The sequence below is a fragment of the Setaria viridis genome, chromosome 3 (assembly GCF_005286985.2).
Source record: "Setaria viridis chromosome 3, Setaria_viridis_v4.0, whole genome shotgun sequence".
Classification (NCBI taxonomy): Eukaryota; Viridiplantae; Streptophyta; class Magnoliopsida; order Poales; family Poaceae; genus Setaria; species Setaria viridis.
This window is the reverse complement of record NC_048265.2, coordinates 594410-621077: the sequence shown is the minus strand read 5'-3', so window position 1 is coordinate 621077 and position 26668 is coordinate 594410. Positions and strand designations below refer to the sequence as shown.

At 44.7% G+C, this 26668-nt stretch overlaps 3 protein-coding genes and 1 long non-coding RNA gene across 7 annotated transcripts; 3 read left to right on the top strand and 1 right to left on the bottom strand.

Moving 5' to 3' along the window:
* Positions 1-497: 497 nt before the first annotated feature.
* Positions 498-3151, bottom strand: LOC117848095 (uncharacterized). The gene is made up of 4 exons (XR_004638800.2): positions 2717-3151; positions 2183-2607; positions 2004-2068; positions 498-1155 (listed from the first exon to the last, which is right to left on the bottom strand). It is a non-coding gene; the product is annotated as an uncharacterized lncRNA (long non-coding RNA).
* Positions 3152-6191: 3040 nt separating this feature from the next.
* Positions 6192-13257, top strand: LOC117849713 (probable serine/threonine-protein kinase BSK3). The gene is made up of 12 exons (XM_034731358.2): positions 6192-6401; positions 6514-6668; positions 7149-7369; positions 8238-8373; positions 8633-8766; positions 8847-8952; positions 9557-9642; positions 10104-10292; positions 10711-10875; positions 11298-11411; positions 11692-11978; positions 12768-13257. The coding sequence occupies exons 2-11, from the start codon at positions 6590-6592 to the stop codon at positions 11935-11937; spliced, it is 1476 nt and encodes a 491-aa protein (XP_034587249.1). The 5' UTR covers positions 6192-6401; positions 6514-6589; the 3' UTR covers positions 11938-11978; positions 12768-13257.
* A 661-nt stretch (positions 13258-13918) lies between these two features.
* LOC117849714 (casparian strip membrane protein 1) lies at positions 13919-15296 on the top strand. The gene is made up of 3 exons (XM_034731359.2): positions 13919-14528; positions 14621-14744; positions 14864-15296. The coding sequence occupies exons 1-3, from the start codon at positions 14182-14184 to the stop codon at positions 15077-15079; spliced, it is 687 nt and encodes a 228-aa protein (XP_034587250.1). The 5' UTR covers positions 13919-14181; the 3' UTR covers positions 15080-15296.
* Positions 15297-16112: 816 nt separating this feature from the next.
* LOC117848682 (uncharacterized) lies at positions 16113-25511 on the top strand. Of its 4 annotated transcripts, none has more exons than XM_034730188.2 (12): positions 16113-16952; positions 17728-17855; positions 18074-18214; positions 18410-18496; positions 18624-18777; positions 18958-19017; positions 19880-20308; positions 20393-20688; positions 21237-21366; positions 21637-22201; positions 22454-22660; positions 25275-25511. In XM_034730188.2, exons 1-10 carry the CDS (start codon positions 16188-16190, stop codon positions 22126-22128), a joined length of 2682 nt encoding a protein of 893 aa, XP_034586079.1. In that variant the 5' UTR covers positions 16113-16187; the 3' UTR covers positions 22129-22201; positions 22454-22660; positions 25275-25511. The 4 variants fall into 4 exon arrangements, with proteins under 4 accessions (XP_034586079.1, XP_034586078.1, XP_034586076.1 ...); XM_034730187.2 differs by lacking the exon at positions 25275-25511 and adding an exon at positions 23406-23835; XM_034730185.2 differs by lacking the exon at positions 25275-25511 and adding an exon at positions 23390-23835.
* The last annotated feature ends 1157 nt before the right edge of the window (positions 25512-26668 follow it).

The following is a 26668-nucleotide window of genomic DNA, read 5'->3' as shown; positions in this document are numbered from 1 at the left end:
TTTACAAAAATCGATTTGATTTCTGAATTTTTGCCAACCCCTCAGAAGTGAGGAAGAAACCAAACAGTAAAGTCCTGGGTGCTCTTAACTAGCTTCTGTGTTAAAATCCTCCCGAAGAAAAATGCTTCAGCAAGAAGACGGTGAGGGGACAGGGGAGAGCGAGAAAAAGAAGGAAGCAACATGTCCAGGGAAACTCAAGATTCGTGCAGCTTCTCGTGTGATATGTATGGTAGATACACAGCAGCCTAATGATTCGTGTATTGTAGCATGATGATGCTCGAATCTACTTCCCTTTCTCTTTCTTTATCATGTAAGTTGCAATGATCCGAGGACATGAGTGTGCCACTGCCACAGAAGAAAATGTCCTTGCCATTCAATTGGCTGTTGAGTGTTCTCACTTCTCAAACTACTTCAGGGTTATAAAGAGTGTGAAACCCCTCCAGAATTAGCAAGAAAACAACCTTATATAGGTCCCATAAAAAATAAAACAGGTCATGTGACTTTGCGAAATTTTAGGAGATGATTAAAGTTGAATTAGCAATGTGCTTAGCTTTTCTAGACAAGCATTCATATCTGCATAATCAAGAGTAAAATTGATCTGACAATGAAGCAATAGAGTGTAGACAGCTCATGTGATCTGGACAGATCACTTGCCTTAAGAAAGACAGGATTGAGGCAATCAAATCCAAAACTTCTAGAACCCCATTCCAGAAATTTTCTTTTCTCCTTTCCCGTTTGCCAACTTTTGATCCCAAGATAGTACCTCCTTTCAATTCCCGCGTTGCTACCAAAAGATGAGGCAAACTTTTGATGCCCTTGCTTTTCTTACGCTTTGAACCGAGTAAGAGAAAACAACCTTACCGTGCTAGAAAGTTGCCATAGCATAGACCAGCAAAACAGTGACATGATTCTACTTTTGAAAGGACAAGTTCACTGGTGGAAATACTCCACTTTATCACCAATTAGATCACCGTGGCCAGGGGAAATGCAAAGTTCTTGGAAGTCACTACCACTTTGTGCAGAGCGCACTTGTTGCGAAATAGATCCTCATAGGGGGGCGCAGAAACAGCAGTTAGTCAAGGCAGATAGATATTGCTGCCTGCCGATGAAAAGCATCTTTCAACCGTTCCTCCGAGTGATGGCACAATTGAAAAGCTGAAAGGAGAGGAAAGGGCCAAGATAAGATATTTTACTTGGATCATAACGTAAAGTAATTATTGACTTTGGTCATAATTAACCCGTGCAAAACTTACATAATAAAACTACTTAGATTTGCCCAGTCAAAACACTTTATCTGCTTTAACTTTTCTCCATATGTAAAAGTTCAGTGTGTCTTGTGCTGATTGCTTTTATTTTGGCAATTTCCATTCGGCTGCTTTCAGCAGAGCATGTATTCATTTTGACCTCAATTGGAACCCCCATTTTTTTTTATAAAAAAAAACATATGCCTGAAGCTGGCTGAACCATGAGGACAGACACCGATCTGCGTATAGTAAAAGGGAGTACATTTCTCCTTCTGAGAGAACAATATTTCACCGTGGGGGAAAGTGGACTGGCTATCCCTCCAATTACTGCAAAGACAGCTAGGCAAGCGTTGAGAGCTGCCTGCAAGAACTTTGGTGATGCAAGGTCGCTGTTTAACAGCGTCATGTTGCTTTCCAGGCTTCAAGAATGTACAAAGAAGTGGAGACAGGCATGCGTGGTGGGATTTGGACATGTAAAAGGACACTGAGGACGATTGAATTGTCGGGCATTCGATGAAGGGCAACAGGTCGATCCAGGAACAGATTCCTGCATTTTTCCTGTGTTTTTCTTGCCTTCTTTTTAAAAAATTTACGAATCCAGCAGGGTGTTTGTTCTGGGATGGGAATGGTGAATAGCTGATGCCAAACTAGCTACAGAGCTAGCTGGTAGCTCTTGAGGCATCCAAGAAAGCACTTGGATTATGAAACTATTGCGAGTGACTTTACGAGCACAAAAGGTAAAGATGCGGTAAAGCTGACCTCCACATGGTTTAGTGGCATATATCAGCAGTGGTCAGCATTCTGTCATGTGCACAGAAGAAAACCTAAGCAAGCAGGAGCAGCGCGTCAGTGCATCCAATGTGGAGCATTCAGGAATGAAAAGTATATATAAGATGTATGCATGAGTCCACAGAGTAGCGCTAAAAGGGGTCTTTTACCGTAGGTACTTTCATCTAACCCTTGAAGAACCGAGCTAGGCTGGTAACCAGGCGAGGTGAACTGTGAATTCTGATGTCGAGGAAGATGAGAAGAAAAAAAAGGCGATTCCAGTCGAGATCATCCAGCCCCCCGGATGCTGTGCAATTTATACTCTGGAAAAGGATGCTGCTCGCCACTTGAAAGACAGTGGATTAGATTTATTTGGCATCTCCAGTCCACGGTGAGGAAGCAGCAGTGTGGTGTGTGGAGCTTGGATGATGACGGGGTGATGCCCACGGCACGGACACTGTGCTGGCATAGTGGAGGACATGAAGCCCGGCACGCCAACCAGAAAGATACAGTCATGTCAGGTAACACGAAATTAATTGGTCCTAAAGCATTGAGATGCTGGAATCCGAGTGGCCATCCCACTGTAGAGGCACAGCTGCACGGACAAAGGTGAAAAGAGGTTAAAGCTGTTTGACGACGGGAATGGATGAAATATCAACGGGGCAGTGAGTGGCAGCGCAATTATGGGACGGAATGGAACTCACCGGAACAGCACGGGCAGACTGGCAGGGCGCATAGCGCCACCCAAGACATGGTGGCTGATTGGCACTGCCACCGGCCGGCGTTTCGTCGAACACTTGGCGTGCGTGTCTGCCGCGTGCTATAAGCATTAGCATGCCGCACACACCAGGCAGCTTGGCGCGGTCGAGTCGAGGCACCCACAATGCGACTCGTGGCCGGGGTTCTTCTTCGCAACAACAACAACAGTGGTAGACCCATGGCCATGGGCAAGCGCCAATGCGCCATTGCTGTGGTGGGTGGTAGACCCTGCGCCCCTGCAACTGGCTTACTGGCAGGAGGGGAGGATGAACTGCACCTGCAACCGCGCGGTTGATGGGGCGGAGACGAAACGAGTGGAAGTGGGCTGCAGATTTCGCGTTTTGACGTTCCATTGGGCTTCGATTGCGGGGCTCATTAAGTGGGCCTTAGGTGCGGCGTTACCACCCAATAATAATAAGGAAATGAATGTTGCTGCTGTACCAGCAGCACGGGCTTTCTCATCTCTGTAATTGGGCTCGTGGGCTTGTGGACAACTTGCCGCTCCCCACTTTTGCTTTGCTTTATTATTACTTTTGTTACCTTCTTCAGTCTAGAGGGAGTTCTCGAGAGAGGTGGTTTAGCTACCTTCTGTCAAACTGAATGTAAAGCTAGATCAGTTGAACTTTATCCATGTAAGCTTGTACCCGCAGCAGAATCTCAAATGCTTTCTGATGAAAAGGTTTACTGTACCCAACTTTTTGGTAAAAGAAAAGGAAAAAAGACAGAGAGAAGAAGAATGCATGTCGTTCCATGTTGGATGCAATGCAGTGGTGATGGTGTGACGAGAAGGATTCGATGGTCTGAAAAGCAGCCGACACGGGTAGGAGTGCAGGGGAAGAGCAAGCGCGGGATACAAAAGCGTCAGGCGCAGGGAATCCTCGTTCTCCGGACGTGCGAGTGAGTAATGGCGAGTCCACGAACACGCGTCATGTCCAGGGTCAACTCATCGTCGTCCTTCAACTAACCTCTCTCTCCGGGCAGGGGGCAGCGGCGGCCGGCAGAGGATAACGCCGCATCATCGTCATCCCTAAATTAAATTCAGGGTCGGCGGAGGAGGTGAGGTGACAGCCCCCACCCCCACGTTTGCTATCTGCTGCCTGCCTAGTGTATCATTATTATCACCTCTTTCTTGATTTGACAGCAGGCTAATTTTTAATTTGCTGCTCCTATGCAAACTCACAGATATACGTGCAAGAGATAAAGCAGCTAGCTAGGTACAATGCTGCAATTAGCTGTCTGTAACCTTGGCAGGCTGATGTGACCATATGATAGAGCATTAGAGCTGATGGGGCATGATGATTGATTGGTGGCCTCTTTGCAATTGTTTAGCAAACCACTAGACTGCTAGAACAGCAGCAGGAGGAAGAAGAATACAACAAAGCAGCAGATAGATCAGATGTAGCCATGATTTGTTGGCGTCCAGCTTGGATTGCGCTCCCGTCTCGCGCCCCCAGGGACAGGGATAATAATCTAGGCTGAACAGCCGTGTCAACGACGATGACAACAAATCAGCCGCCAAAACAAACTAATATTAGTTAGGATACACAGGCAGCCAGGGGAGTACAGGTCAATCCACCACCTCCCCCTCGGAGCTGGGGCTCACACTGCATGCCGCGGCCGCCAGCTCGCACACAAACCAAATCCCGCAACAAATCACCGACCTCCTGCTGTCAGCTGGAGCTGGCAATGGCATCCATCAGCCGACGGAGACGAAGGAACCGGCGGCCAGTTCAATTCAGACACCACACAGCTGAGCTGCACACACAGGCGTATCGTATCGTATCGTACCGTACCGTATCTATGAGCTTGCTGCTGCTCGGTCCCTCCCGTTCCCGTCGTGCAGGCCTCTCTCTCTCTCTGTGTGTGTGTGTGTGTGTATCTCCCCGTCACTTTCCCTCTTACCGGACACCACCACTAGCTGTAATAATTAATCCCGTGTGAATGTGCGTGTGAAGCCTTTTCTATCTGGGCCTGCCATTCGTTCTTGGATGTTAGGCAGGACGTGTGAATGCTGCTGATCTGGTTCTTCGTTCGCCTCCACATTCAGCGGCAACGGTCCACGGAGGCGGAGGGTGGGGTAAATTTTGTCGCCGTAGCCTAGGTCCGCTTTTGACGGGCATGCACGGATCTCTTGATTACATTGTTGTTTTGTTTATCCTCTCCTCAGCGACCGGGTCAGTCACCTTTCTCGCAGCATCACTTTCAGTGCGTATGTAGTATACCAGGCAGCTGCTGGTCGTCGATCAAAAGCAGCACTTTCAGCACTAGTAGCCCATGATGCACCAGTGCGGTGCGTGTCATGCTGCCGTCGGCTTGGGCACCAGCAAACCGTGGGAGCTAGTACGTGCAGCAAGCAAGATGACCAAAACGGTTAGGCTCAGCTAGCTGGTGTGCGCAACACAAAGTGAAACTAATGAAAGCAGTTCATACGCTCTGAATGCTAATACAGACCTAGTAACGAAGCCATGGTTCATGCTGTCTCAATGTCAAACTCAACCCTGTTGTCTGTTGACTTTATGTGCGAAAAGGTCAGAGCCGATGCTGGCTGCTGCAAACACACTGGAGCCCGTCCTACTGTCGCAGCGAATTATTTTGTTTCATTTGGAACATGGTCAAACAACACATGAGTGTCAAGTACTATTCAAATGGAATGGAACCAAGGAAAAGGCCGCAGCCGCCGGTTGCTCGCCGGAACGCAAGCGTGCGTCGCTGATTTCCACGCAGATTTTTCTTTTCTTTCCCTTGGAAACCTGGTCTGGTCCCCGCATCTTTTTTTGAGCTGGAGCCACGCATCTTCTGAAAGAAAAGGGGATGAAAAAAAAAGGGCGGGGGGGACAGAAAGCGTCGGTTCAATTTGGCTGGCAGCGCGAGCGCACGAGCTCGAATTCAGTCGTGTCCACCTCCAAAGTCGTTCAAATGGTTGGACGCTTTCCGCGAGCCAAGACGGCGAGCAAAACAACCACCACGTCGCCCGCCGTGCCGCCACCGCCGCGCCGGAGCACGCGACCCGTCGTCGCTCATGCGGGGCCACCGCCCGGAAGCGAGGGAGAACCGCCCGGGACCGAGCGGAAACGCACCCGTGGAACCCGTCGCGGTTGCCTTTGGCTTGGCTTCCCGACCACGTCGCCAACTTGCCGTTGCTTCTTCATCTGATGCTGCTCTATGCCTCTATCTAACAGTAACAAAAAAATAAAAATACAAATTACCGTTTGATTTGATTTGATGCGATTAATATAATTAATAAAACAGTAAACTGGTAGTAATCCCGCACTGCCCCCAAGTACAGGCATGTCGGTATATATAAATAAATAAACCACGAAATATTCCCGGCGAAATAAACCCCTCACCGCCACCCCCATTAACAAACAGTAGCACGAGTATTAAGTTAGTAGCCAAGAAATAATACTCCTCCTCTTACTCGAACCAGACCAGCAGCGCTCTCCCCTCTCCTCTCTCCTCCTCGCTCAGGCGGACGCACCGCAAGCCCAACTCCTCCTACTCCTCGCGGAGGAGGAGACGAGGAGAGATCCCCTCCCGCCCCGCCCCTTCCCATCCAATCCACTCCGGTCGCCGTCTCCCTCCTTCGCGCTGCGCCCGCCGCTTCGCTTTACTTCGCTTTGCTTGGCGCAGGTGAGGCCGGTTGCTTCGCCTTCGATTCGTTCCTCTCCCGTGCTCAGATCCGAGCGCGCTTTGAATTCCGCTCCTGACCTCCCAGGTTGCTGCTCTGTTTGCACCCGTGCAGGTTGCCTTCGGATTCCACCCCCCCCCCCCCCCCCCTCTCTTCCTCCTCCTCCGTCTCCGGGTTCGGTTGGATCGAAATGGGCGCCTGCGTGTCCAAGGTCACCTGCTGCTGCCGCAAGCAGCACAACGGGATAACCAACGAGAGCACCGATGCTGGTGGGTGATGCTTCCGCTTGCTTCCCATGTCTCTCATCGCTGCTATGCTTTGCTATTTTTGGCGGCTGGTTTTCCCTTTCTCGAGCTATTTTTAATCCTTTGGCGCTTGCTATTTATTTTTGTTATATCTATTCCCCCCGAGATTGTCGGCAGGAGTAGGATTTTTGTGTGTTTGGATTCGCTTATGGTTGCCGCATCCGCATTTCGAGGGTTGCTAGATTGAGTACACTGCTTACTGATTTTGTGGATTCTACACATTCATTTCCATCCACTTCGATTGCTGATATCTGCTGCTACCCGAGCACACTCACTACTCTTGGGAGGTTTTTTGGATGATGAACTGTTTCTGATTTCGGTGCTCTTTCATACCTAGTGATTACGGCTGCCTGGAAATAGGTTTTTGTTAGGTCCGCGGATTAGCTTTTCAACCATGGAATTCGGAGTAATCTGAGCGGAGCACCTTTTCTCTTCCCTTCATAGTGACGGAGGAACAGGGGGAGGCGTACGAGCTGCCCGCGTTCCAGGAGTTCACCTTCGAGCAGCTACGCCTGGCTACGTCGGGGTTTGCAGTGGAGAACATCGTGTCTGAGCACGGCGAGAAGGCGCCCAATGTGGTATACAAGGGGAAGCTCGATGCCCAGCGCCGGATCGCCGTCAAGCGCTTCAACCGCTCTGCCTGGCCTGACCCGCGCCAGTTCCTGGTATCTCCTCGCTGCCTTCACTTTTACCCTTTCTAATTGTATGCATTTGGTGGGTGAAACTGATAGTTCGTTACCTGCTTGGTTATTGTGGGGGTGGTAGATTCTTTGCAACTTTTTCATTCACACACCTAAGCCTTCGAGTGCCTCTTATCATGGAGGTTGTTGATTTGTACCTGTTCCATAGATGAGTGATGTGTATGCTTGTTATTTACCTATATTTCGCTTTTGGATGGAATGGATCGTGATGGCTTGCAAATGGAATGGTGGCACCTACCAACTGTTTGCCTAACATTTTTTCTTTTGTTCTGTTTGATCATTAGATTCCATTTCTAAACTAATGTTACCCGTGTGAGACAGCAATCATATCAGCTGCTATCACTCCCATCATTTTGTCCATCGCTAGACATTGCTTTTCGCCCCCTTCCTTTTCAGATTGAACTGGTTAATGTGAGCTCACAGCATATATCTAGAAATAGAATGCATGCTGTCATCTCAAATATTGATATTGTGCCAAGGGGACTTTATAGGTTTATCTCCGTAGTCAATTGGCATTTTTACCCGTCTGAATGGTGCCGCTTTAATAGTGGACAGCAACTTTGTATTTTTGATTCTATCATGTCTACTTGTACTAGTCCTTTATGTGCCTTTCAAATCGTTATGCTCATCCCACAAGATATTTTGTCATTTAAGGTTCTGTTAGTCCATTCTAATTTTGGTTTGTGTCACAATTCACATGTAATAGTGTAATACATAGAGGAAAGCATCCTCTTTATTGTTGCGGAGTTATGGATTCTGTTTGCTTTACCAATAACAGCGGATTTTCTGTGACATGCCTGACCTGACCTTTGGGGAAATATCTATTCTTCAGGAAGAAGCTAGATCAGTTGGCCAGCTCCGGAGCAAAAGATTGGCAAATTTACTTGGTTGTTGCTGTGAAGGTGATGAGAGGTTGCTTGTTGCAGAGTACATGCCCAACGACACACTAGCCAAACATCTTTTCCATTGTGAGTCCTTTAAACATTCTGACGTTTAAATTATGTTTAGCATTAGAAAACAATTATCTCTTATACTGAATTTCCCGTTTCTGCACTTGATCTTTTACTGAATTTTCTCTTTGAACTTCTAATAGGACCAAGGCATCTAGAGGGATTCCCTTATTTATTTATTTACTAAACTGTCACTTCATTCTTGGCCATGCATTGTTTTTAATGCCTGATGAGACTGACTGTAATTACCCCCCACGTTATTCTGTGCATTTCGCAGGGGAGTCACAAGCAATGAAATGGCCAATGAGATTAAGGGTTGTTCTCTATCTTGCTGAAGCTTTAGAATATTGCACCAGCAGGGGTCGTGCTCTCTACCACGATCTCAACGCCTATAGAGTTCTGTTTGATGATGTGAGTATCATATGATTTATTTTTTTTAACATGGTCAGCAGTGTGTTCTGTAACATAGTTATGTTGTTTACATGCTGCAGGACTGTAATCCTAGACTTTCCTGTTTTGGTCTCATGAAGAACAGTCGGGATGGAAAAAGTTACAGTACCAATTTGGCATTTACACCTCCAGAATACATGAGGACTGGTGGGTCTCTTCTTACTTCTTAATGACCTATACCTAGTTCTGTTTAATAGCCAATTAATGTAAGTTCAAATAACTAATGCTGCGTTTCTGAGAAACTACATTATATTAATCATGTCTTCATGTACTGTGAGATATCGAGATCAAACAATTTTTTCTGTGGAACACTTGAAGCAAATTTTTATGTAGTAGAAGCGAAGCTACCTTTGTGAAGCTAGTTGGCTCTGCCATTCAGTGGAGCATCCCAGTACAATGCAAGTGTATTTTATGTTATAATTTAGAACTATTTTGTGCCAGCCCTACAATTGGGCAAAACATCCTGCGCACTGATGGTTTGATCTGCGAAGTAGGACCTACTTGATACTAATGATGATGTGAATTTCAACTGGCCATTTATGCATGCTAATTCATATTTTTATCATCTGTCCTTTGCAAAGGCCTTATGTTTAGCTTCAAATTTATACAAAGCTTGAACTGATTGAAATCTACATACCATCTACTTTATGTTTCTTGTACAAGATGATCAAATTATCTTTGTTAACTTTGTATAAGCCTCAAATCATTAACATCTTACTCCTGCATATTTGTCCTTTTGTTTTACTTGCAGGACGAATCACTCCTGAAAGTGTCATATACAGCTTTGGAACCATGCTGTTGGACGTTCTTAGTGGGAAGCATATTCCTCCTAGCCATGTAACAACATTAAACTTTAATTCTTCGAGAACTGTTCTTGTTTTAATTGCTTTTGAGCACTCTTTTACCGTTACTGGTATGTCAGCATGTGCTAGAAATTTTATGTGAATATGACTAACTCATAGTCCATAGAAGGCTTATTTAGTAAGAAATATAGTTACATTGATCAATGCGATCACTTTCTTTGTCTATAGGTTTCGGTCTACATCTCTATTAAGCAATATCATGTAATCTAATATCAGGTTATAGGTCCTCATGCACATCAACCTGCATGGCAGCATTGGTGTTATCTAGACAATAAGAAGGCTAATATAGTGATATGGTTATCATCTTGCCTATTTCTGATGACAATTAATATACTGGTCTGAGAACTAAGTATATTATTATCACCCATGCAATTATATTCCTATTTTTATCTTCCATCTTTACAAGACTAATGACTCTAGGGCAAATATGTGCAGGCCCTTGACCTGATTCGAGATCGGAACTTTAATATGCTTACAGACTCGTGTTTGGAGGGTCAATTTTCGAATGAAGAAGGAACAGAACTGGTGCGATTAGCTTCAAGGTGCCTTCACTATGAACCCCGTGAGCGGCCTAACGTAAGGTCACTTTTGCAATCATTGGCTCCTCTTCAGAAGGATGTTGAGGTGAATACTTTCCCTTTCTATTTGTACCATGCTTGAATTCAAGTATGCATTATCCAATATCCAGGACTATTCTGAGAAAATTATGTGATGGATTTAATTAGGACATTTCAGTCATTGCTTCAGATAGTTCATTTATATCACCAGACATTATGCTTAGCCTTTTATTCTGTTGCTAATTTTTCCTGAAAAAATAATTGGATCAGACGATGGCAAGTTCAGTCCTTTTGTTTAAGTGACCATTTCTGCCCTTAGTCTTTGGATAATGTTTTTGCCATCCTGATTGAACACTTGAACTAGTATACAATATTTAAACTTTTTGCAGACTCCCATCTTATATGGACCATTTCTGTCCGTCTTCAGATAGATACTGTTCTGCCATCTTTGTTGAACTAGTATATAATGTTTAAATCTTTTGCAGACTCCATCTTATGAACTAATGGACATTCCACGTGGCGGTGCATCATCTATCCAATCATTGACTCTTTCCCCTCTTGCTGAAGCCTGTTCCAGAAAGGATCTGACAGCAATACATGAAATTCTAGAAAAGACTGGCTACAAGGATGATGAGGGGACAGCAAATGAGGTTCATTTTTTTTTCTTTAGAGATTGCTTGTCCATTCTTTAACAAAACATTATTAGATATTAAAGCAAGCGAGCATCTATGAGCTGTTGCACGACAAAACATAGATGTTACCAGTAGTCATTTTGATGCACGATAGTCTCCTAGAGCAACTTTAGTATTAATATTTATACGGTATTCATCTACTGATACTCTGAAAAGTTACCCAATAAAAAGTTTGTCCTGCAAGACATCATGGCGTTCATTTGATATAGTTGCAGTATGCTACTTAATTGTCAATTAGAAAGATTACACTGCCTGGAATATATTTTTTTGGGGGTTCATCATGTGGTTTTAAATTTTACAGTTGGTACCCTATTTATTTCACCAAATTATTCATATTACTTTCCTGTTATCTGATCCTCTTTATGCCTTCTCTGCTGCAGCTCTCGTTTCAGATGTGGACGAATCAAATGCAAGATACATTGACCTCGAAGAAGAAGGGTGATAATGCTTTTAGACAAAAGGATTTCACGACAGCCATTGATTGTTATTCCCAGGTCGCTTTCTCTTCATTTTTTCTGCTCTTTCATATGGATGTGACAGAGATACTAGAGTTGCATGATTGAATGTGATTAGAATCATGCATATGTTGAACACCTTCCAATTTATCTCCTATTAGTATTTTAAGGTGCTCCTGCAAGCTATAATTCTGGGTTGTGTACCCTAAACATATTGTAGTCCCACATTTTAACTATGGCACTACAATGGGAATTTTTATTTGAATTACCTCATGACCGTTGTTGACTTTGTTTTCTTAACTGATTCTTTAACATGCAGTTCATTGAAGTTGGTACGATGGTTTCACCAACCATTTATGCTCGGCGCTGCCTGTCATATCTGATGAATGACAAGACACAGGAAGCATTGAGTGATGCAATGCAGGCTCTAGTAATATCTCCAACATGGCCAACGGCATTCTATCTTCAGGCAGCAGCACTACTATCACAAGGCATGGAGAATGAAGCTCAAGAAGCACTAAAGGATGGTTGTAACCTAGAGCAAAGTAGCAGCAGTGGGCATTGAGTGCGAACAGATCTGTAGTCACAAAATGCACATAATTTCAGGTATACACTTTCTGCAAATCCTAATGTTTTACTAGCTGCCTAAAAAATTAACTTTTTTTTGGATCTAACCCTGCTTAAACACCAGGGAAATAGCCTGGTAGTCTAGAATTTCGTAAAGGAGCATGATCAGAGTTTCATTTCTGATTTTGTTTTAAAAAATGACTACCTCTGGTTTCATATATTTGATGCGGTTAGTTATTTTGAACAAATCAAGCTGTCCTAACATATGCAAAAAACCGGAGGTAGTAGTCAGTTAAAATAGTAACTGTGTAGCTTTCCTTCCTGAAACCTGCAAATGTTTGCTCTCCACCCCACCCCCCATGGATTTCTTGGATGTTTTGAGTTCTGAACTAAGTTTGGAATCTAACTATTCCTTATATACTCCAATATATTTAACAAGAAGATGGCCTTAAACCAGTTCTTCGAGAACTAACTGATGTGAGGCCAGTTTCAGTTTTGGCTATTAGAAAGAAGTGGGTGTTTCCTGTTAGTTTTTTAAACCCTGAGCAGGAGTTACTACTGTATGTAACTTTTGCTATGCAGCATGGTCCCTAGGATCTCCTTACACTTTTTTTTCTTCCTGTTCTTCCTGTTGACAACTTGACATGTTTGGATCGTGGTAGTCATTGTAAGAGCTTCATTGCTTTCTTTTGACTAGAATTGACGCTTAATTGATGAAATTTTATCAATTTCAATTTTCACCCGCACTCCGTAGTCAGAACTTAGCAGTCTCGAGAAGTTTCCTAAGCATGATGTCATTGTCAACTCATTATTTTGGTTGTGGCGCAGGTGCTTGTTTGAACAGAGTATGATTGGGTATGGAAGCAGGTGTTGGTGATTTGTCAATTTGGCTAGGGGTTGGTTAACCTTCTTCAGATTTTGTGCGTTTGGAAAGTCGTCCCTCCCATATCTTCATGTAGGATGTATATATGGAAGAAAGCGACAACAGAGAGGCCCTGAAAGAGATGGCAAAGACATCCAAAGGTGAATAAGTACCGCAGACAGGAAATTAATGGAGAAAAGGGAAGCTTTTTCTTGGTCCGTCCTCCTGAAAAAAAAAAGGAAAACCGAAGGAAAACCCTCAGAAAGGGATTGCTGATGTACATGTCCATCGTACTGGTGGTAGGTGTGTAAACCTGTACAGCAAGCGTTGTTTTTTTTCTTTCCCCGTGTTTGTTTCATATGTGTTAGCTCCCATTGGTATATTTGTGGTGAAGATGGTGGAATTCTTTTCAGAGGCGAAAAATGGCAGTGTTCGATGGGCTGTTCCATTTCTTAATCTCGCGAGTTATTTTTCTAGAAGTACGACTCTGCGGTATTCATACGCCGGTTACCTTCTGTCTGATTTTGTTCGTGCGTGCCTGCCGTGTGATTGTTTAAAGTCTTGGGGTATTTGTATTCCAATTCACGCAGCGCGGATCCCGCATTGCCAGACTAGGTAGGTGCAGCCCGCTGGCGCCGCAAGGCCGGCCGTGGTCACTCATGTCGAATGCAACAAGCGGCGTGCGGACGCCGAGCGAGATGGTTAGTCGTGCCTTGGTCCGCGGATGCGCGACGTCGCGGAAAGGCCATCGCCGGCATGGCCAGGCGTGCGCAGACCGCCTCCAAGCGGCCGAGCTGGTTAAGGGCAACAATACCGTGCGGCGTGCAGGCGTATTTGGTGCTCAACACGACAACACGTTGATTTGAGCTGCAAAGTGTAAACAACAAATCAAGCGCAGTCTGCTGGGCCAGAGACAGGCGGAGATCCGGAGTGAACGGCCATGCTACGTGACCGCTCGGGCACACTAGCGGCGTTCCGGTGAATGTGAAGAAGAACCGTACCAAGGTTTGCAGCTAAAAGCAGCTGTGAATTGGAGTACTATATGACATGACTTGCTCGTTTCATCCTAGGTCCTCTCACACGCTAACAGAGTTGGCCAATCGCTCCATCTGCTTGGCGCTTGCATAGCAGTTGGTAACCACTCCCTACCTCCTCCATTCCGATCCTAAACCACACCACCACACCCTCCTGCTCCAGACCTCTTCACTAACTTCACTTCACAATGCACAGACGAAGATACCCGAACAGCTGCTAGCTAGGAGTAGTTCTATAAATCTTCTCTCCACGCACTCAAAGGCAAGCACGCACTTAAGCAATCTAGCTGATCAAGCACCCCATCACCTCACAAAAAGCCTGCGCCCAACTTGCACGGCGGCAACCATGAGCACCAGCGAGGCCCCCGCCGCCGCGACCGTCATCCCCATCGACGACGTCGCCCACCACCACGGCAAGGCCCCGGCCGTGGCCACGGCTCCTCCCGCGACATCGTCAGCCGTCCCCGCAGCTGCAGCAGCGACCACGGCGCCTCGCAAGACGGGGGTCCCGTTCTTCCGGCGGGCCGACCGCGGCAGCCGGTGCGTGGGGCTCGTCGACTTCGTGCTCAGGATCGCGGCCTTCGGGCCCACCCTCGCCGCCGCCATCGCCACAGGCACCTCCGACGAGACGCTCTCCGTCTTCACCCAGTTCTTCCAGTTCCGCGCCCGCTTCGACGACTTCCCGGCGCTCCTGTCAGTAGTCTCCCTCGCCCACCAATAGTCGCAGCATATCATATACCCACTTGTAGAATTGATGAACTAATAATCAAGTGCTAATGCTGCAGGTTCTTCATGGTGGCCAACGCGATCGCGGCGGGGTACCTGGTGCTGTCCCTCCCCTTCTCCGCCGTCGTCGTCCTCCGCCCACAGGCCATCGGCTTGCGCCACCTCCTGCTCGTCTGCGACACGGTGGCTAATAACTCTCTCTCTATATCCTTTAGTTTCTTGCACTCGATCAGACAAGCAAGCCTATGCGACACTAGAGGAACAGCATGACGATTGGTTATACTGATCACTACGCGTTGCAGATAATTGTCGCGATGCTGACGGCGGCTGCAGCGGCGGCGGCGGCCATCGTGGACCTGGCGCACTCGGGGAACCTCCGCGCCAACTGGGTGCCCATCTGCATGCAGTTCCACGGCTTCTGCCAGCGCACCAGCGGCGCCGTCGTCGCCTCCTTCCTCGCCGTCCTCGTCTTCGTACTCCTCGTCATCTTGGCCGCCTTCGCCATCAGGAAGCGCTGAATCGCATGCTCCACCTTCAATTCGTCTCTACCCATTTCGTGACTACGTACGTGTGTGCTTTTGCTGTCTTGCATCGTGTAACTTCGGTTGTGTTATGAGATGTTTGTGCAAGTGTGACCACTGGCTACTGGAGTGGATTGTTTGTGTAAGAGTTTAAAAGTTATTGCCTGCTAATGCAAGCTGATCAACGCGCTCTTATTCAGTGGTCTTCAAGTAACTAAGTTCATTCCTCAAGTGGATCATAGCTTAAAATACATTGTTCAACGCGTAATAATCATATGAAAAAGCAAAGACATCATGAAAATGGCTGGAAGGTAGAGTACAAATTCAAAAAAATGGATCGATGTATTTTTCGAGATCCAGCCCAATTAGCCCTAAAAGAAACCCGTGGATCCTATATGGTTTCCGATAGCTATTTAGTTATTTGGCTTCTAGTGTTTGAGATTTGTACGTGAAACTCCTACCGTTGGATTTGGCTCCTCTCTCAACCCTCTGCCATCAACCCGCCGCTCCACCCCTCCTGCCACTGCCCCCGTCGCTGCTCCTCCCGCCGCCCTTGTGCCGGCACCACTGCTCCTGTTGGCGCCGCCGCCGCCACCAGCTCCGGAGAAGAGGAAACGATGGACATTTTCTTAAAAAAATGTTGATGTAGGTTTAAAAAAATGTTGAACATATTTTTTCAAGATGTGTTCCTAAATATTGAATGTTGAATGTATGTTTTATAAAATGTTGAATCAAGTATTTTACAAATGTTGATTTGATTTTAAACAAATGTTGAATCTAATATGCTAAAATGTTTAATCTGATACACAATGTTGAATCTTCTAATTTGGATCTAATTAGCTTTAAAACCATGTTGCTTAACCAGCAGCACACACGGAAGATATAGGAGCCCCAAAGAAACCCGGCCCAGTTCTTCAGTGGGGACTCGCACCAAACAATAGAACAAACCAAGGGCCAAATCAGAAAATCGTAGAGGGAGGGAAATCTGGTATGAGAGAGCTTGTCTGTCGCCGCCGCGCCTTATCCTCCATCCACTTCCACCCTGCCTGACTGACGCAGCTGGCCATCATCGTCTTCCCGGGCCATTCGAAAATCCGACGCCGCCATGCTGATGCAATTCCTCTCGCTCCCCGCCGCCTCCTCGCCCACTCCCCACCTCCCGCTTCCCAGGACCTTCAAGCCCCTCGCCTCCTCCGCCTCCTTCCGCCGCCCCTCCCAGCCCCCGCCTGCGCCCCCAAAACCTTCTCCACCCCCGCCGCCGCCTCCTCCCACAAACCCCCTCTCCTCCAAGCTATGGCTCTCGAGCAAGCTCTCCCCACCGCCGCCTCCGCCCCCGCCGCCGTCGCTCGAGGCGATTGAGGAGCCTCCGCCTCCTCCGCCACCGCCGGAACCGGAGCCGGAGCAGGAGGCGGCGCCGCTTCGGCAGGAGGACTTCCGGCAGAAGGGCAAGGTCTTCGTGGGGAACCTGCCGCTGTGGGCGAGGAAGCCGGAGATCGCCGAGTTCTTCCGCCAGTTCGGGCCCCTGGAGAAGGTGGAGCTCGTGCGCGGCCACGACGACCCCGAGCGCAATGTCGGCTTCTGCTTCCTCTACTACGGGGGCGACGACCCGGAGTCCGCGGCGGAGCGGGCGGTGGAGGTGGACGGGGTGGAATTCCGGGGGAAGTCGCTCACCGTGCGACTCGACGACGGGAGGAAAGGGAGGGCCAGAGCGGAGGAGCGGGCGCGCTGGGTGGAAGGCGGGGAGCGGCGGGAGCCTCGCTCGCCGTGGCACAAGGGCAGGGACGAGGCGTGCCGCGAGTTCCGGAGGGTGCTGGAGTCGCGGCCCGAAGACTGGCAGGCCGTCGTCTCTGCTTTCGAGCGGATACCCAAGGTGATTTTGCCGATCATCTCAGCATCATCACCCTGTTTCCTGTAGGATTCCATTTACGTTATTTCAAGGTGTAGAATCCGGAGACAGCTGAAGCTCTCCTGTCTTTCGTCTTTAATCTGCAAGCATTGCTACCTTGCTGGGCTACTCGCTCTGATATGTTTTTTTAAATAGCAGAAGGCGCCAGCAAAATATGCTTAGAATCAGCTTTGTTAGGATGCTACTGAATATTTCCATCTGCTTATCATAGATGTAGATCAAATTACAATGTTACACGGTGTTTGTTTGATGTCATTTGCAATCATGAGCTGATAGCCAAACCTAATCTCCAACTTGATCAGACAATGAATAATTCCATTCTTCCCATCCGGATTCAAGTACGAAGCCATTCCTTGTTCTGCAATGTACTCCTTGTTTGTATTAATAGCATGCATCACATACCCCCTGATAAATTTGACATAAATTTTGCTGCCTTGCCCTATAATTCATTAGAGATCTGGAGTTGGTGACCATTTAATTTGTTTTATGTGGATACAATTATGTTTCAGTTGCGACCATTTTTTTGGGTAACTAGTAGTCATGTATTACAAAAGTTCAAGTTCTTACAAAAGTTCCGTAGCTCCTTTACTCAATGTGCAGGCTCCAAATGGAAGGGAAAAATATGTAGGTCGATTTTTTTTTCTTTGGATTTATGCTTAGAATATAGAGTTGTATCATAGTTTTAAGGTTTCACTTTTGGTGGCATTAATTATAGTCTCCTTTTACCTTGATTGTTCAGCCATCAAGGAGGGAATTTGGTCTGATGGTTGTGTATTACGCCAAGCGAGGTGATAAGCATCATGCTCGTGCAACATTTGAGAACATGAGAGCAAGAGGAATAGAGCCCAATGCGTTTGTCTTCACAAGGTAGGTGCATCATTGCTGTTGTTTCAATTTGATGCTTCCTGCTATCACAAATTTAAGTCCATCTAGGTTTGTCCTAAGTCACATCAGTCCTGGTTTCTCTTTACTTTACTATATTCAATATCATATGCATGTATGTGCGTGAATGACTGGCAAACTAGCCCTAGCAATGTCTCTATGCTGGCTTGTCTCCTGCATTAAATTTACTTCATTTCATGCAGCCTTGTTCACGCTTATGCAGTTGCTAGAGATATGCGTGGTGCACTTTCATGCATTGAGGAAATGAAATCTGAGGGCCTTGAGCTGACAGTTGTTACTTATAGTATCCTTATTGCAGGATATGCAAAAATTAATGATGCTCAGTGAGTATTCTCTCTATTTCCCCCATTACCTCAATGTTACTCTTTGTGCTACTCAACATGCTTTATTCGAGGATTCTGATATAGCCAGAACTGCCCTTTCATATGTGATACTCAGTCTTTTCCTTTTTAGTCTTTGTCATATCAGTAGTTCAGTACCCTTGGTTTCTTGCTAATCGTTTTACCTTGTTCTGGAAGATCTGCAGACAACTTGTTCAAAGAGGCGAAGACCAAGCTCGACAATCTAAACGGAATCATATATAGCAACATTATACATGCTCACTGGTTAGTAGTTATCGGCTACCAGATTCATAAACATCTTAAAAATATACAGCTATCTGGAGAACGATTGCTATATTATTTGTTTACCAATAGATCATGTTATAGCACTCAGGTGTGTGTACTTTTGCAGCCAATCTGGGAATATGGATCGAGCTGAAGAGCTGGTCCGTGAAATGGAAGAGGATGGAATTGATGCTCCTATTGATGTTTATCACAGTATGATGCATGGATATACTATCATTCAGGATGAAAAGAAGTGTCTAATTGTGTTCAAAAGGCTGAAGGTATAGTGGGAAGGCATCTGATAACGAAATGCCATGTGTTACTAAGAAAGAATTGTTTTTACATTTATTATGCTCACCTTCTTAACCTAAAATATGTTTGATGCTTTTGATATGGGATGGAAGGGGGATGAAGTGCTGCATTTGCCAATCTGATTCAAAGTTTTTTTTTCCACTTTGCAGGAGTGTGGCTTTAAACCATCGATAATATCTTATGGTTGCCTAATTAATCTGTATGTCAAGGTTAGTTCGCCTCTTGTGTGTTCTCATGTATTCCAGTCTGATTATCATGCTGAATATGCTTTGTTTTTCTTCGGAAAAAGTCCATTTTACTCCCCTCACCTATTTACTTTATCCGCTTAGCTCTCTAAGCAAAATTTAGGTTCACTTTACTCCCCCGAACTATTTCATTTGGTTCAATCTACACCCTAATTAGATTTCTCTTTTTTGTTTCTTCGCGTACAAGTTGAATTTTAATTTCAGATTTTGTCACTTGACTTATAGCTTGATGCTCTATGTTAGAAAAATACATTAGAAAATTTTCATGATTACTTTTTTATAATTTGTATATCTAAGATCAATTTCATATTAAATATTCCTAACATATGAAAATAACTATAAAAAATTCTTAGTATAATTTTTTTTACATAAGGCATCATGTTTTACATCTGCTCACAAAATTTGAACTCAAAATTCAACTCATACATGGAGAAATAAAAAAGATAAATCAGATTAGGGGGTAGATTTGACCAAATGAAATAGTTTAGAGGAGTAAGGTGAGCCTAAATTTTATTCAGGGGGTTAAGTGGACAAACATGTGAGGGGAGTAAAATGGACTTTTTCCTTTTTCTTCTATCGCTGTCCTTTTTGTGTCAATGCATCAAAGGCTTCAAAGTAGCTTCATTATACTAGTGCGTTGCGACTTTAATGGAAGGATGATTGACAAAATAAGATGCTTGAAGTGCACCTTTCATTTAAACCATGTGGTCATTAAATTGTTTGACAAATCATTTGAACTTGAAGCTTTATATTATTTGTACATCCCTCTGCACATGTCCGAATGAAATACGATCACTGATGCCAGTTTGGAATTTCTTTTTTTCAGATTGGGAAGGTTCCTAAAGCGTTAACTATTAGCAAAGAAATGGAATCATATGGTATCAAGCATAATAACAAAACTTACTCTATGCTGATCAATGGATTTATCCATTTGCATGACTTTGCAAATGCTTTTAGCATATTCGAGGACATGCTAAAATCAGGTTTGCAGCCTGATCGTGCCATATACAATTTGCTGATAGAGGCATTTTGTAAGATGGGAAATATGGATCGAGCTATTCGCATATTTGAAAAAATGCAGAAGGAACGAATGCAACCATCAAATAGAACATTCAGGCCTATTATAGAAGGATTTGCAGTTGCTGGAGATATGAAAAGGGCTCTGGATACCCTTGATCTGATGCGGCGAAGTGGCTGTGCTCCTACTGTAATGACTTACAATGCTCTTATCCATGGGCTAATTAGAAAGCATCAGGTACTTTTTTTTTTCAACTGCATGTTAGGTTCTTCACACTCACACTGTACTTCTGGCATTAACCTGTTTTGTGTGTGTTTGCAGGTTGAAAGAGCCGTTTCTGTGCTTGACAAGATGGCTATTGCTGGCATTGCACCAAATGAGCATACATACACTATCATTATGAGAGGTTATGCTGCTGGTGGAGATATTGGAAAGGCTTTTGAGTATTTCACCAAAATCAAAGAGAGTGGTCTAAAGCTTGATGTGTACATTTATGAAACATTGCTCAGAGCCTGTTGCAAATCAGGAAGGATGCAAAGCGCCTTAGCAGTCACACGAGAGATGAGCTTTCAAAAGATACCAAGGAATACATTCATATATAATATTTTGATTGATGGGTAGGTACCAATATACACACATTAGTTAATGCCAATTAACTTCATTTCTATGCAGTCTTATGGCGTCTGAATATTTTTGGTTATTTACTGCCTCAGTAAAAGGAAATCTTTACAATTTGATCCCCTTTTAAGATATTTTGTTTTACATATAGACCTCATGGGGAACAATTTTGAAAATGGACCCTTTTGCATGGCATCATTATATTTGGTGCCGTTGTAGAATAGCATGTCGCTGTGACATCTGGTGCTTTCTTCTGTATGGACTTGCAAGTTCCTACATGACAACTAGCACAGTGCCAAATGTCAGGCTTCCGGGCAAAGGGTCCATTTTCAGAGATTATTACCCCATGGGGCCCATTTGTGAAAAATGATTTCAAAAGGGACCAAATATAAATATTTTACCTCAGTAACTCAGGCACTTGTGTTCATTTCATGTTCATTTATTGTTTTTTTGAGCCATAATATAATCTAAAATACTAATAGTTTCTCAAATGCTTGTTAGATATTGTATTTTCTTATATTATTACATTCACATATTTTTCGTGCAGTTGGGCTCGAAGAGGAGATGTCTGGGAGGCTGCAGATTTAATGAAACAAATGAAAGAGGATGGAGTCCCTCCTAACATCCATACATATACATCCTACATAAATGCTTGCTGCAAAGCAGGAGACATGCGGGTATGCACATTTTGCATCGAAAATATTTATTACTAGTTTGTGGTGACAGAACTGGGCATAGGCTGATAGTGATAGTACAATGCAATGGGATAAACATTAATGGATGTTGTTGAAGCCAGCCGAGCACAATGTTTGTATGGCCCTTTATTTGCACAATGCGCCTAGGTGGCTTCATTTTATTCTTACTGGAAAATTATGAATGTGAAAGTATCTATCCTGGCCTTTGTTGCACACTATTTGGTAACTTCTCTTTTGAACTATTTATTGTAGAGAGCAGAAAATGTGATTCAAGAAATGGCAGATGTAGGATTGAAACCTAATGTCAAGACATATACCACCTTGATTAAAGGTTGGGCTAGGGTGTCACTACCAGATAGGGCGTTGAAATGCTTCGAGGAGATGAAAATGGCTGGGCTTAAGCCTGATGAAGCTGCTTATCATTGCTTGGTGACCTCGCTTCTCTCACGGGCAACTGTGATGGAGGGAAGCACCTACACAGGAATCTTGGGTGTCTGTAGGGAAATGTTTGAGAATGATTTGACTGTTGACCTACGCACTGCTGTTCACTGGTCTAAATGGCTTCACAAGATTGAGAGGACAGGAGGGGCACTAACAGAAGCACTTCAGAGAATATTTCCACCTGATTGGAATTCATCAGAAAATTTGGAGGCTTCCAATTCTGTAAGTGATGGAGATTCTGAGTCTTGCACTGATTCAGATTTTAGTGACAATGATGATGATCATGATATTGATGGCCACTGACTTAATATCAAGACAGTGTTAAACTTTTTGCAATCCTTCACTACTGCTTCAGTGCCAGAGTTAAGCCATCAAGGTATGCTGTGCACATGTGTGCTTAATATATGTCAACCTTTTTTATGACCTCTGTACAATATGTAATAACTTAGTATGCCTATCATGAATGGGTTCACCATAAGTTCTCTAACAACCATGATTGAAAGAGAAGTCTGCCTATAATGATCACTAGTCGCCAGTTTGTGGAGTTTGATAATTTGGTTCCAGACCATAGCTAAAACTATTTTCAAACTGACAGTGTTTCTGATGAAACCCCTTGTACTCATTACAGGCTATTTGCTAGTGGACTGCCAAGAGGAGGGTTTGGAATCTTACCCTGTTTTTAAGCCTCAGCTGTCGGGGCTCTGTGGCATTTCTTCAAGAGTCGCAGACGCTCAGTAACACTTCTGCTGGGGCTGAAGGCACAGGCTGTCAATGCAACAGACGAAGGTCACTCAGTTATGTGTGTTTCTGTACAGACCAATGACTCGTAGTACAGGTAAATATTCGCTATACTCTTGAGATATTGACAAGTTCATTCTTGTTATTGCTCTATTACCAGCGCAACCTAACTCATGAGTTAAGTTCAGTTTCGTATAATTAGAGAAATGCTGGTTAAGCTATATTTTTACCTAGCTTATTTGACATCTGTTCCAGGTAGGTTTTCTTGTACAATGACTCTGCGCAACATTTTGCAAAAAGGAAATTCTTGGCTTTCTTTTGCGTCGTTCATGTCAATCGTACCAGCCATAATAAGAAATTAAGAAGGCCTCTGCACTCATTTCATAGTATGACATTAGTAGGACCTAGGGAGTAGGGGTTTGTGGGGCTATGGTTGAATACCGCCTCTGTGGCTCTGTCATTGGCATTGAGCGAGCATTTCCCAGCACAGGACTTGTAACTGCACTTGGCCAGGACAGTACTCCTATGTTATAGTAGTGTATACACAGAGCTTTGTAACCTCTTCTCTTCCTTTGATAAGCTATGAGTTGATTAGCTGAATTGCGTGCTACCAAAACCAACTGATGATTTTAAACCAACTTGCTAGATAATGTGTGTGGATCCTTGTCTTTGTTCTAATGATTTTACATATGGTATAATAAGAGCTTAGATTGGTGGCTTCTGCTTTAAAACAGTCTCTGTGCTGATTGAATGGGGGGGAATTCCCTCTTGAAACTGAAGTACAGCTCCAATCAAGTTATACATGATGACTGTTTTCTCATTTAAGGTTTGGCATCTTCCAGTACAGCAGCTTCAATCAAATGAGCCTTAACGTAGCACAGCCCGATTCAGTGTGAGCTTGGAATTGCTCGCCCCTGTCCAAGCTGAGAGCTTTTACTAGCCGGGACACTTGAATGCCTGCCTGCACAAGACGGCATTACATTTCTTGACTGGTGTGTGCTTGTGCGCTTGTGTGTGATATGAGCTGCGAATCTTAGCTGGCTGGTATCTTTCATTGAATCAAAAGTGGCCTCCCACATTCAAGTCTTGCCACAAGATAAAACAGTGCTTCATTTATGCCCATTATTTATGTTTGCTTAGCTGCATTGCCCTTCTGAATTCATATGCACCATAAATTCTTGCAAGGAAATCTTCATTGTAGTTGCAGTGCAATACTATGTGACTTGAATGTTCTTTTCATATATAAATAATTCACAGAATAAACCTTTAGTATGCACGTCAATACGTGTTTCCCTTTTATCTTGTCTTTGCGAAAATTCCATGTGCATTTCCTTTTGTGGGGAGAAAACTCCACATGCATTTTCTTAGAGAGACTATCTAACTAAAGGCTATGGCCGGAGGATGGAAAGGGGAAAGAGGTGGGGAATGTTTTTGGTTATTCCTACTTGAGAAACTGCTAGCGACACGACAAGAGGGCAACGACCCAAATTTTGGGAAAATGTTGCTGAGCTCGTAAGGGGGTGGATTTTTTCTGTTTCAAAAAGTTAGCGATACGGCAGCCGTGTATGGTGGTATTATGGTGATGTTTTTATTATCATTTGGTGCAACTTGTGAATCTTTTCCAGTCTACTAAAGGTACTTCCGCTGTTTCAAAATACTATCTTGGATTTTTTTTCGTAGTTCAAGCATTTTTGGGATTTTCCCCCGTCTGTGCTCCTGCTTGGAGTACTCCCACCCTCTATAAATAACAAATGTAATATTTTGATAGAAGAAAACACTGAAAGTAGATTTTGACCTTCAATTTTTCTTACAATATAGTATTGTCAACTTCTATAAAAATCAATATCCTCCTGAAAGTACTTTAAATTATGAATCTATTAATGAAATTTTGAGGACGTAAAACTTTGGCTGATCGTTGTCAAAACTTGCAAAGTTTGACTTTTCGAAATCAAAGTAGATCTTATATTGACGGACCCCTGGAGCACGTACTCGCTAAGCAACGCATGCAACTATGCACAATTCAATTTCATTGATTACCACTGCAGTTTCTGCATCACTGGTCTATGGTTGTTGGACGACATTTTGAAACAGAAGATGCTTTCACGTGTTCGAAATGAGACAGTCCAAGCCAATCACCTTTTGTACAAGTACTACAAAAGTTTGGATTCTTTACTACTCCATCTCCATCCATCCTAAAATATAAGCATTTCTCTTTTGCTCTAAGTCAAATGATCTTCACTTTGGCTAAACTTATATTAGAGAACAATGGATTTATGATATCAAATTAGTATTATTAGACCTATTATAAAATATACTTGTATAGTATGCTTATTTGATGTGGTAGATGCTGATACTCTTTCGTATAAATTTGATCAAGCTTAATACAGTTTGAGTTAGGACAAATCTAGATAATGGTTATATTTCGGGACAGAGGGTAATAGGGAAGTGCTGATCAAAGACTTATCCTAAGAAACGAAATAAGCCTTATAATGTCAAAGAGAGTAGGCAGTAGGTCGTCTGAATTTCCAGGCAGTAGTACAATACAAATAAAGGTTGCGAAGGGACCAGTGGTAGGTGTCTGGCCCTCGTTTTGATCTTTGACATAGCTAGCATGGCTGTAAAACACGATGAATACAGACGTACTGCTTGACCTAAAATAACCTTTGATTGCACTAGGAGTGGCGTATCTTATCTGGTTGCAACTATTGCAGCTGCTACTGCACGATCGATGGAAGTGTTTGATTATTCAGAGGAGGAGGAAGCTGGAATTGAAGTGTTTAGCTGTTGATGCGGCACCGAAGTGGCTCGGTGGTGGCGCCATATACGACCCCCGTGTTCCCCTCTTCACTACTTCACCGGCAACGGCAAGGCGCGCACCGCACAGCGCAGCGCTATATATAAATGCTCCGGAGCTGCACCATTCTTTCACAAGCCAACCAAACCAAACCAAAGAGACTCTCCTCTCCTCTCTTGTTTTCCAGTCTGCACGACGGGCAAGAGCCAAAAGCTATAGGCAGGCAATTAAGGGCAGGTGCATGAGCAGCGAGCAGGGCAAGAGGTCGACGATGGCCGGGGCGGTGGCAGATTCGTCGTCGCCGGCGAGCTCGTGCGTGTCGTCGGACGCGGAGGAGGAGGTGGTGCAGGCGGCGAAGCCGATGGTGGTGGTGGGGTGCCCGCAGTGCCTCATGTACGTGATGCTGTCCGGGGAGGAGAAGCAGCCCAAGTGCCCGCGGTGCAAGAGCCCGGTGCTGCTGCACTTCCTCCGCGCCGACGACGCCAGCAGCAACACCAGGCGCCGCTAGCTCGCCCGGCCCCAGCTAGCTTCGTCTTAATTTGGGATCGATCTGCAGTGTCCCTCTAATTTAACCGGTCATGTGTTTGTTGCTGCCCTTCCTAGTTTGATCTTAGCTTCTTCCTTCTTCTTCTTCTTTCGTACGTCCTCTATCAGCTCGTAGTAGCAGAGGCGAGTTAAGTTAGCTAGCTTGCTAATAAGGAGGATGTAGCTAGATTATTAGGCAAGTACATGTATCCATGATGCAGCTGTGAGTTAGTTTAATTTAGCCGACGGATCATATGGATCAACCCAAGTGCTGCAAGTAGCTCTCTCTTGTGTTCTTTGATCAAGGTTAATTTCCCACCTCTCCTGTTGAGTACTAGAGGAGTGTTTTATTTGAACAAGTCCTAGTTGCTTTATTTGCAAAGAGGAAAGAAAAGAAAAGGAAGACGACGACCTGCAGCAGCTAGCTAGTACTAATACCTGTTGTATACTCGTAGAATTAAATGGCAGCTACTTTTAATTAAATTTTGGGTGGAGTAGCCTGTGACCATCCAATCAACCTCCAGCTAGGTAGCCTGCTTAATTAAGCAGAGCAATAGGGAGGGAGGGATCATGCGTAGCTTGTGTGCATCTTAATTGCTGGTGCTGGGCAGGCCGGTGAGATTGAGATGCATGCATGGAATGGAATAGCAAATCATCATCGTCTTAATAATTATTAGGGAGATGCAGGGGAGGGGCAGTTGAGAGCAGGAATCGAGTCGCACCTACGCTCGCACGTCAGCTGGTCATCAGCACCCCCACATTTATAGCCTCCACCGTCCGTGGCTG

Coding starts and splice junctions, on each gene's coding strand:
- LOC117849714 (XM_034731359.2), top strand. CDS start 14,182: ATGAGCACCAGCGAGGCCCCCGCCGCCGCGACCGTCATCCCCATCGAC. Junction 14,529..14,620: donor GACGACTTCCCGGCGCTCCT/GTCAGTAGTCTC, acceptor CTAATGCTGCAG/GTTCTTCATGGTGGCCAACG. Junction 14,745..14,863: donor TCCTGCTCGTCTGCGACACG/GTGGCTAATAAC, acceptor TACGCGTTGCAG/ATAATTGTCGCGATGCTGAC.
- LOC117848682 (XM_034730188.2), top strand. CDS start 16,188: ATGCTGATGCAATTCCTCTCGCTCCCCGCCGCCTCCTCGCCCACTCCC. Junction 17,856..18,073: donor AATGCGTTTGTCTTCACAAG/GTAGGTGCATCA, acceptor CATTTCATGCAG/CCTTGTTCACGCTTATGCAG. Junction 18,497..18,623: donor AACATTATACATGCTCACTG/GTTAGTAGTTAT, acceptor GTACTTTTGCAG/CCAATCTGGGAATATGGATC.
- LOC117849713 (XM_034731358.2), top strand. CDS start 6,590: ATGGGCGCCTGCGTGTCCAAGGTCACCTGCTGCTGCCGCAAGCAGCAC. Junction 8,374..8,632: donor AGCCAAACATCTTTTCCATT/GTGAGTCCTTTA, acceptor TGCATTTCGCAG/GGGAGTCACAAGCAATGAAA. Junction 9,643..10,103: donor AGCATATTCCTCCTAGCCAT/GTAACAACATTA, acceptor AAATATGTGCAG/GCCCTTGACCTGATTCGAGA.